Here is an 11,154-nt window from a genome sequence, read left to right as displayed (position 1 = left end):
CTAGCAGAATATTTTTTTTATCATTTTGTTTAGAGGTTAATCTGGATTTTTTTTTCCTGGTAACTTTTACTCATATCATGGAAGTTCAAGGTCCAAAAAAAAAAAAAAAAAAAAAAACAAAAACAAACCAGCTCTAGGTTTCAGGCTCCCACGGCCATTTTGTTTTGCATTCATTGGTGAGCTTTCCTCTGTGGCTGAAACTTGGTATGTACTATACTGACCTCAAACTCAAAATCCTTACCCCAGCTTCCCTGATGCCTGGATTACAGGTGCCAGACACCACAACCTGCTGAAGATGAAAGTTTTGTTGTGAACAGATTCTCTCACTGCTGTGAGGATAAAATGAGGGACTTGTGAAACCCCAAACTTCCTCTTTTTACTTCTTTTTGAGACAGGGTTTTGTGTATCCCATCTGGCCTTGACCTCAATACGTTTGCCAAAGATGACCTTGAACATCTCTCATTCTCCTGCATCTACCGCAGAGTCCAGAGATTACAGGGAAGGGTATGTCACCACAGCTAGTTTATATGGTGCTGGAGATTGAACCCAAGGCTTCCTAAATACTAGACAAGTACTCTACCTAGTAAGAAATATCCCAGTCCATAAAATCCTAAACTTTAAACCAATACCAGCCCATTTCTAGTCCTATGACATTGGGCATGGCTGTTTCTGGGGTTTCTACTGGCTTACCTATTGAAATAGAAGCATATCACATAGACAATGTTATGAACATTGGACAACAATGCCTTTCATTAAATAATTATCTTTTTTTGTTTGTTTTTGTTTTTCGAGACAGGGTTTTTCTCTGTGTAGCCTTGGCTGTCCTGGAACTCACTCTGTAGACCAGGCTGGCCAGAAATCCGCCTGCCTCTGCCTCCCAAGTGCTGGGATTAAAGGCATGGGCCACCACTGCCAGGCAAGTTTGCCTAGAGCTTGAAGCCCTCTTCCTGAGTCTCTTTCTAGTGTGCTATCATGCCCATCAATATTTTGAATATATTGGAGCTCTTTGCCTTAAATGTCACATAAGCCATTGGTAGCCACTTGACATTAGGAAAGGGCTACTAAGTTGAGAGGAACCTAAGTTGAGGTGTATGGGTTTCCCATTTCCTTAATAAACAGCTCTCTAGCAGGAGACAGATGAATGGTACTTTCATTCATCTTCATACTTGAGTGCCTTGTGTCCATTAGGTATCCCGGTTAGTGGTAACTTTGGTCAGAACCCAAAAGAGTAAGCATATCAAACCATGGAGGTCAGTGGAAATTTTGAGGCCCATAAATCTTTGATTCAAATCTTTTTCAAAAAGGTCAGCACCTTTGAGATGGTGCTCAGGATTCTCTGGACTCTGGTTTGCTGTATCCCAAGTACTAGGATTACAGACCACCACACCCAGTTTGAATTCAAGACAAAGAAAATGCATGTTATAAGGCATGGTGGCTCATACCTTTAATCTCCACACTTAAGCCTGGTCTACAGAGAGAATTCCAGGGCAGCCAAGGCTACAGAGAAACCCTGTCTGAAAAAAGAAAACTTTTTCAACCCAGACTTGCCTTAAAATTCCCTAACCTCCAACCTCATTCTCCATGTGATTGGCCTCCTGATCAAACCAATAGATACTTCTTAGCTTATTGGATACTTTCCATACCTGTAAAAAAAAAAAAAAAAAAAGGACAGGGCCTTTGTAGCCCTGGCTGGCCTAGAACTCACTGTGTAGACCAGGCAGGCCTTACACCTACCTCTGCCGAGTGCTAGGATTAAAGACATGTGCTACCATGCCACGACGTAGGGTTTCCATTGCTGTGAAGAGACATGATCAATGCAACTCTTATAAGGAAAGCATTTAGTTAGGGTTGGCTTACAGTTTCAGAGGTTTAGTCCATTATCATGGCAGGAAGCATGGCCTGAGACACGGTGCTGGAGTAGGAACTGAGAGTTGTACGTCTTGATCGGATGGCAGCCAGGAATCACTCTTCCGCCCTGGGCGGAGCCTAAGCAGAGGGAACCTCAGAGCCCACCCCCACAATGATGCACTTCCTCTAAGAAGGCCACACCTCCTAATTGTGCTACTACCAATGGGCCAAACTTTCAAATACAGGAGTCTATGGAGGCCAAACCTATTCAAAGCCACTGCTATCCCATGCTTTTATACAAAAAGTCTCCAAATGTATTTAAAGAAAAAGTCCACAATCCCCAAGATGAAACCTTTTCCCACTCAGAGTACTGATAAATAAAACAAAAACGTTGAGAATCACTTCTAGTAGTATCTCCTATGGGCCCAGACTGCATCCATTCCAGCAGACTCTAGGGTGGCTACTAGTAGCCCCTAAAATTAACTTTGGTGTCTCATAAGAAAGGGGAGAAAGCCAAAGCATGGTCATTGCCACGGGTAAGTTCTATGGCTTGGTAAAGAGATGAGGAAAGTATCTAGGATGGGGGAACACAAGTTGATCCCCTGAGCACATTCTCCAAAACTATTTGTAAATTTTGTCCCTCCCAGTGCTGAAAATTGAACCAAGTGCCTTGTGTCCATTAGGTATCCCGGTTAGCTTTGTCAGCTTGACATACATAGTATAGAGTCTTCTGGGAGGAAACCATCAGTTAAGGAATTGTCTAGATCAGACTGGTCTGTGGCATTTCTGTAGAGGAGGTATTTTGATGGAGGATGACCTAGCCTACTGTGGGCAACACCTACCTAGGTAGCTGGTCCAAGGCTGTATAAGAAGGCTAGCATAATTTCTACTCTGATTTTCCTAAATGATGGACTGTGCCCTGGAAGTGTAAACCATTTTCTTTTGGCCCAAGTGTTTTATCACAGCAAAAGACTGTAACTAGAACACTAAGCAAATAGTCACTACCACTGAACTATAGGCACAGCTAATATGTTGACTAATATACAGATGGATATATAGTATATTGACTGATACAGCCCATAAGCAACTAGATATGTTTTAAGATATCACTAGGTGGTACCTATTCTCTAATAGCAGGGTTTTTTTTTTTTTTTTTTTTTTCTGTGTGTCCAGGCCAGAGTTCTGACTCAAATAAGGCTTAGGAAAGACAAAAGGTCATTCCCCATTGAGTCCACAGTTGGAACTGGAACTGAGTGGAAGGCTACTTCCTATCCAACACTCATTTCCTACCTCTCTACCTAATCCTTTCCCCTAGTGAGAACTGTCAGAGCATTGTCTCAACTCTTTCCTCTCTACTCAATCCTTTCCCCTAGTGAGAACTGTCAGAGCATTGTCTCTACTTCTCACAAAGCAGATGCTTTGTGAGAAGTCACACCCGTAACTGCAGTACTCCAGAGCCAGGAGTGAGATTAGAGTGCCAGCCTGGAACATGGGAAGGCTCTGTCTCAAAGCACTGGAAGGGAGGGGAAAACGCTCAAGTTAGAAAGGACAAGCAAATTGTAAGTTCTCCGGCCGGGCGTGGTGGCGCACGCCTTTAATCCCAGCACTCGGGAGGCAGAGGCAGGCGGATTTCTGAGTTCGAGGCCAGCCTGGTCTACAGAGTGAGTTCCAGGACAGCCAAGGCTACACAGAGAAACCCTGTCTCGAAAAACCAAAAAAAAAAAAAATGTAAGTTCTCAGTGCAGTGACTTTGTGCAGTTCCTTTCCTTGATGGAAGGCAGGCAAGAATGGCATTAGCAACACGACCCTAGGCTCAGTATGACATTTGGGAAATACTATCCCTCCCTTTCCATAAACTCACACAACACCTTCATCCTGAAGAGTCATTCCTTTCCTAGTGGAAAAGTACTGGATATATAAAAAAAATAAGGTATTTTCTTCTTCCCCAAACAATACAAAATTGCCTTGGCAAATTTCAAGTTCTCACCCCTCTGCTTTCAAATTTTATGCCTTTGTTGCAGAAGACGTTTGTTCTATCTTGTTTCATCTACTAACCACAAAACTATATATTATCTGTGATAATTTTTCAAGTTTTATACCCTCATTTACCAATCTTTTTAAGTTTTTCTTTGTGAGTTCTGAGGATATACCTATGTCCACACCCCAACTTTGTTGCCCCTTGACCTCAGGGCTAGCTTTACAGCCACTATACCTTGGTTTTACCTGGGTACAGGGCAGAATCCAAACCCAGGTCCTCATGGGTGTGCAGTAGACACTCCTGAGAAAGGGACCATACATGCCAAACCCCCTTATCTCTATTCCACATGGAAACCACACCTGAGACAGTTACTCCGTTCTTCCTCTTAGGTAAGAAAATATCTCCTTGCTGTAGTGTGGTGGGACATGCCTCCAATACAAACACTTGGCCAGGCTGAGGCAGAAGGATCACTGTGAGTTCTAGACTAGCCTGACTTACATAATGAGACCCTGGGGTAGGAGCAGAAATGAGAGGGATTGGTTGGTGGGGTGGGTTTAGATGTAGTACATGCATGCAAGTGTGTGGGTATGAGTGACAGCCATACCCAGGTCAGAGAAGGACATCTGTTGTCTCCCATGATTGCTTTTTGTTTTGTTTTTTGTTTTGTTTTGTTTTTCGACACAGGGTTTCTCTGTGTAGCTCTGGCTGTCCTGGAACTCAATCTGTAGACCAGGCTGGGCTCGAACTCAGAAATCCGCCTGCCTCTGCCTCCCAAGTGCTAGGATTAAGGCGTGCACCACCACGCCCAGCCCATGATTACTTTCTATCTTACTACTGTGAGACAGGGTATGTCACTGAACAGGAAGCCCACTGTTTAGAATATATTGGATGGCCAGCAAGCTCTCGGGATCTGCTTGTCTCTGCCCCCCCCACCCCCCGCTGAGTTTAACATTAGTGCAGCCATGGTTTTTATGCATGTATAGAGGATTCGGACTTGTAACCTCATACTTGCAGAACAAGCACTCTTAGCCACTTCACCATGTCCTCTGTCCCAGCTCCTTACAACTTTCCCCATATAAAGTAACCCAAGGACCTACAGCCCTCGGAGAGAAGTTAACCTCTGAAGTCTAATCTGGAGTATTTTCGCTCACTGCTTCCCTTGCCAGGCTTCCAGGTAATTCCATTGTGGGAGCTCTAGCATCCTGGGCAGTCAAGGGTATCAGATGGAGGACCACTGTCATACCATGTTCAAGGTGAAAGCCTTGGCCCACAACATCAGCAGAGACCACACTGGTCAGCGTCCAGAGGGCCAGTGTTTGTCTTTAGCAAAGCAGCAAGCTCTTTCCCCGTGCTACCATCACCAGGACACAGAGCCTGAGAACTTGACTCAGGAGGAACATTTCCTCCACCCTGCTCAACCCTGCTGGCTTGATCCCTGTTCCTGTCACTTTCACTTGCCTTTACCTTCAGCCACTCACTAAGAAAAGGGAGGGGCCAAGACACAGAAGTTGCAATACCTATTGTACATGTGTGCTTGGCCAGAAAGGCTGTGTTATCTAAGGTCATGTACTGTGCACAGGGACCTAGTTCTGCCTTTTGTAGGTCACTAACTATATTTGATACTCTTCTGGTTGCCAAGGAAGAAGGACTTCCTCCTGTCTTCAGAGGCCAGGAGCAGAGGAAGTGTGGACTGAGAGAACTAGAAGTATTCTCAGACTAAGCCATGTCAGGATGCCCACAGGAGCGAGGGGAGACGGACCATGGGAAACACCTGGTCAGGACGAGCCTGGACTGCTGTTTTGATTTCCGAGTTTCCTACCGACCTAGAACTGTATATGTAGCTAAGGGTAACTCTGACCTCCCCATCGCACCGCCGAATGCTGGGATTACAGGACTGTCTTACCATGCCTAGCTACTATATTAGCTATTTTTCTTCTTGGTGGTGTTGAAGATGGAAGAGCTTAATGAATGCTAGACAAGTATTCTACCACTGAGTTATACTCCCAATCTTCCTCCCATCCCTATGTGCGCACATGCATTCGTACGTGTTTGTGTGGGTGGTGTGTGTGTGTGTCTGTGTGTGTGTGTGTCTGTGTGCATTTTGCTAGGGATCAAATCCCAGGTGTGATGCTTGCTAGGCAAACGTAGGACTTTGTTTTAGCCACAACCTGTACATAAGGAAGATGTCCTTTCAGACAGGAAATAAAAAGTAATTTTATCTTGCTTTTACATATGGTAGTAAATTAAAATCAAAAATATTCTGTGAAGAGGAGCAAGGGTGTCCTTTGGAGGATGCTCATCCTAGCAGGCAGGCAATTGTGTGTTCTCTGGGTTTGGTCCCAGCTTGCAGCTGAGTGGCTGGAACTCTGGGCATGTGGTTTAGCAGCTTCCTTAGAACAGACTAGAGCTGCTGGTCTTCAAGCTATTGATGAGACTATTTTCTGTGTGACTGTTGGAGGCCCACCATGGTTTTCATATAATTGTGCTAGAAAAAAAAAGATGAAGAGAAGGGAAATTGATGAGGAGGTGTGGTCTTAGCAAGGACTCACAAGCCATGTTACGTGCACGTCATCATTGCTCCTGCAAACATCACAGTCTGGAGACAAAGCACTCTCTGCACAGTGCAACTGCTATGAAAAGTAACATTCCATCCAAACACTTTCATTCTTCCAGTCTAAGGAACGTGTGCAAAACGTTTGAAATGCCCTGGCAGTTATGTTTAAAAGGAGACATGTACTGGGCATAGCGGCATGCACCTTTAATTCCAGTGGCCAGAAAGCAGAGGCAGGTGGGTGGCTGTGAGCTCCACCTGCTATCTAGTGAGTTCCAAGACAGCCAGAGCTACATAGTGAGACCCTATCCCAAAACAAACAAAAAATAGGCATGCATGCTTCAGTGGCCTACATAATATCTGACAGGGAATGGATTCAAAAGAGAAAAGATGTTATAGTTTATTGTTGGACTTTCTTGGGCCCACCAGTGGATGAATAATGACACAGAGACTTATAAACTTTATTATGCTTGGCTACCTCCCAGCTAGCTCATCTAACTTAGTAACCCAACTGCCCATGATTCTTTCCCAGAGATCCTCTCAGTCCTGAGAGGTCCTGACTTCCCTTTCCTGCCCAGCTATTGGCCATCAGATCTTTATTAAACCAATCAGTAAGTGAGGAAGGTGTATGTTTACAAAATACTGAGGCAGGTGATGAGCCATAAGAATAACAATATCAAAGTTCAGGTTTGCTGTTACAGAATTAACAATTGAAAAATACAAAGACAACCTTCACACAATATACCCCAACAATAGTTTGGATATGAAGTACTTTATATACTATATACCTTAAAGCATATAGGTTCCTGTGTTTGCAAGCTTAGTCTCCATAGGTAGATCTGATCATTGAGAGGTAATGGGAAAGTGAGAGCTAATCAACGGATTTATCAACCACTGGATTCATAACTTGATAGCGTTAGTGGAAGGTGGTGGGACGCAAGAGGTAGGAGCAGGTTGGAGGATGTAGGTCACTGGGGTTATGGCCTGATAGGTTTATCATATCCTTGATCCACCCCAGTCCTTCTCAGATTGAGCGCGTTGATGATACAAGCAGCTCTCCACCATGCTCTTCTGATGCTACCATAAGCCTATAACAATGGAACCAGTTTATGAGGTAAAGTAAATCTTTCATCTTTGTTTTTCCCTTTGTTTCTATTTCTGTTTGTTTCTAGAGAGGGTCTCCATGAAGCCCAGGCCTGCCTTGAAGCACTCCTCCTGCTTCCAGCACTCAAGAGGCATGTGTGGCCAGAGTGGCTTAATCCTTCCTACTTTTAGGCTGTGACTCCCAGGTATTAGTCATAGCAATAGGGAACTAACAGGAGGGGCTGGACCTCCAGAGGTCTTCTTTTGATAGTAAAATTCTTTTCTTTTAATCCACTGCTAGGATCCCTGAGAGTAAATAGGAAAGGCTGTCACTAAAGCAGGGGGCAGGAAAGGAGCAAATGTTAAAGCTAGCTTAGAATATGGAAAGGAACTCTAAAGTCCCCAAGATAAGAAGCTGAACATGCAATGCCAACACTAAGCTGGAATTTTCCTTCTTGAGATAGTGTCTCAATATGTAGCCCAAGATGGCCTTGAACTCAAGATACTCCTCCCTCTGCCCCTCCCCAAGTGTTTAGATTATTGGATCTTACATAACACCTGGCTCAAGATGGAACTTTTCCTCCTTTGAACCCAGGACCTTACACAGGCCTTACAAAGGCAAACGCTCTATTTCTGAGCTACATCTCTCAGCACTTAAGCTGGAATTCTTGAAGGGAGTGAAACACTCCTAGGTTGGTAATACTCTATGGGTAAATGCAAAAAGCAAACACTGGCAGTGTAGAGGGGAAAACCTGAACATTCCAACACTTAAGAAGCAGGAGCAGGACAAACAGGAGTTCAAGGCCACTCTGTGCTACACAGCAAGTTCAAGGCATGTCCTGAACTACATGGAACTTTGTTTCAAAGAAAAACAAATAGCCAGCCAGATATGCTGCTGAGCGCCTGTAATCTCAGCATTCCACAGATACAAGCGGGAGTAATATGATTTCAAGGTCATCTTTAGCTGCATAGTGAATTTGAGGCCAGCCTAAGCTAACGATTTAGTGTCTTGTTTGTTTTGGTTTGGTTTGGTTTTTTGAGAGAAAGTTTCTCTGTGTAGCCCTGGCTGTCCTGAAATTCACTCTGTAGACCAGGCTGGTCTCAAACTCAGAGATCTACTAGTCTCTACCCACATGCTGGGATTAAAGGGTCTCACTATGTAGCTCTTGCATGGAACTCATTGTGTAGATCAGACTGGTCTCAGTCATAGAGATCAGATCTTCAGGAGACCATGTCTTAAGAAATCAAAACAAAACAACACCTCTCCCACCCTGCTCCAAAAAACAAGTATATGCCCTTTCAGGAAGAAGATTATTTCTTTTTTTTTTTTTTTTTTTTTTTTTTTTTTTTGGTTTTTCGAGACAGGGTTTCTCTGTATAGCCCTGGCTGTCCTGGAACTCACTTTGTAGACCAGGCTGGCCTCGAACTCAGAAATCCGCCTGCCTCTGCCTCCCGAGTGCTGGGATTAAAGGCGTGAGCCACCACGCCCGGCCGAGAAGATTATTTCAATTCATATGTTTTGCAGTCCTTAAGTCCAATCAAATATGAGCTTGTGATTTAAAAAATATATTTGGGACTGGAAAGATAGCTCACTGGAGAGATAGCTCAGTGGTTGAGAGCACTGGCTGCTCTTCCAGAGGACCCAGGTTCAGTTCCTATCACCTTCAGTTCTGGAGGGATCCGAGGGAATCCTACACCCTCTTCTGGCCTCCACAGGCACCAAACATGCAAATGGTGCACAGAGAGACAAGCAAGCAAAACACCAATACACATAAAATAATGGCTTTTTAAAATGTAAGTATGTAAACACACACATACATGCTATAAATCAGTCTCACAATTAAAGAAACTAAAAAAAGGAAAGAAAAAAAAAGCAAATAGTACTGAGCACAGTGACCGAAACCTGTAATCTCAGCATTCGGAGTGTGGACCAGTTCCAGGTTACCCTTGGCTACCTAGCAAGTTTGAGACCAGCCTGGGATACATGATGCTTGTCTCAAAGAAACAAACCAAATCACAAAAGCCACCTGAGCACAGAGGGCTGCACAGTGTTCAAGGCCTTGGCAGAGTGAAGCCTGGGGAGTCATAGGTTCTCTGTGGCTGACACCATGTCTACTTCCACTTGAGCTACATAGGATCCTCTGTCCCCTGCCATTTGTTCAGGATAGCCCTTCTCCACAGGCCGTGGTCTCAGAGGATTTCATTCTTAGACTGTCATGGGCTGTAAGCCACCATACATGGTTATAGGTAGGCTAGCATTTACAAGCCATGTCCAGACCTGGCCATGATCTATGTGATCCTCCTTCCCTCACTTCCAAAGTCCAGCCTTATTCCAGTCTGGAGCTGGCAAAAGACACCTACTGATTAAGGGTGACACTCAATCTTCCTGGCCTGGTACCATCACATACATCTGCAACATACACTCAGACACACCCTGTGCCTATCTAATGGAGTTGGTGGTTCTGAGTATCCTAATAACAAAGTCTTCGGGCCCTCCACCCTCACAGACATGAATGTCCAAAGTTACCTTCTGCTCTGTCTTGACTTTGGCATTGTAGAAGGTGATGGAATCAGGACCCTCAGGCAGGACAGTCTGCTGCAGATGGCTGAACCTGTCCTGGTCATCTTCTCCCTGGGAGAGGCCCAACCAAGAATAGTATCTCAGCCTGGCATTGTCAGGATAAGCCCTGGCAGAGCCTATGCTTAGCATCAGGACAGTCCCTTGCTGGGATTCCAAATGCACCCAGAGCAGCTGTAGCATCCATGTCTGCTGGTGTCCTTCCAGATCCCTCTGGAAGGGCCGCCTGGCACTGAGGAAAGTTGACAGTAATAAAATGGATTCCTCTGTCTCTGCCTTGCCATCTCTCTGTCTCTGTCTCTCTCTCTCTGTCTCTCTCTCTCTCTCTCTGCTATCTGTCTCTCTGCTTGCTTGCTCTCTTTCTCTCTCTCTCTCTCTCTCTCTCTCTCTCTCTCTCTCTCTCTCAAAAAAAGATTTATTTAGATATATGGGTGCTGTGTCTACATTGGAATTCATGGAACTACAGTTATAAACAGCCGTGAGCCACCATGTGGGTGTAAAGAATCGAACTCAAGGCCTCTGGAGGAACATCCAGTGCTCTCAACCACTGGTCCATCTCTTTGGCCCTTACATGTCCCCCTTTAAGATTTGTGCTGGTTGGGTTTTTTTGTTGTTGTTTGTTTTGTTTTGTTTTGGTCTACTTGACACAAACCTAGACATGTCTGGGGGGAAAAGACCCTCAATTAAAGAGTTTCCTCCATAAGGCTGGCCTATAGACACTCTGTGGGGCATTTTCTTGATTAATGATTGATACCAGACAACCCAGCCTATGGTGGGCAATGCCACCCCTGGGAAGGAGGTCCTGGATTTTATAAGAAATCAGACTGACGAGGCGAGAGAGATGGTTCACTCGTTAGGAGTACTGGCTTCTCTTCTAGAGGACCCAGGTTCAACCCTTACCACTCACAAAATGTCTTATAACTGTGTATGACTCCAATTCCAAATGGAAACCAGCACTTTCTTCTGAACTCTAAGCCCCAGGCACACATGTAATACACATACAGATAGACCTCACTCACACCTATCTATCTATCTATCTATCTATCTATCTATCTATCTATCTATCTATCTATCATCTATCTATCTATCTATCTATCATCTATCTATCTATCTATC

The 11,154-nt window shown here is 44.5% G+C and overlaps 1 protein-coding gene across 5 annotated transcripts in view; it reads right to left on the bottom strand.

Moving 5' to 3' along the window:
• Positions 1-6,020: 6,020 nt before the first annotated feature.
• Kif9 (kinesin family member 9) overlaps positions 6,021-11,154 on the bottom strand; it is a 49,156-nt gene continuing 44,022 nt past the window's right edge. For 4 of the 5 annotated variants that reach the window (XM_021172877.2, XM_029482112.1, XM_029482113.1 and 1 more), the window contains 2 exons: positions 9,988-10,092; positions 6,755-7,465 (listed from right to left, as the gene is read on the bottom strand). In XM_021172877.2, the coding sequence (XP_021028536.2) occupies positions 7,355-7,465; positions 9,988-10,092 (216 nt within the window). In that variant the 3' untranslated portion in view covers positions 6,755-7,354. Of the gene's footprint in view, positions 6,312-6,754; positions 7,466-9,987; positions 10,093-11,154 lie in introns of those variants that run through there. The other variant, XM_029482111.1, reaches the window with a different exon arrangement.

This window comes from Mus caroli, chromosome 9 (assembly GCF_900094665.2).
Source record: "Mus caroli chromosome 9, CAROLI_EIJ_v1.1, whole genome shotgun sequence".
In the NCBI taxonomy this organism is placed as follows: Eukaryota; Metazoa; Chordata; class Mammalia; order Rodentia; family Muridae; genus Mus; species Mus caroli.
The sequence above is the reverse complement of the archived record's forward strand: the minus strand, read 5'-3'. Positions and strand labels throughout refer to the sequence as shown.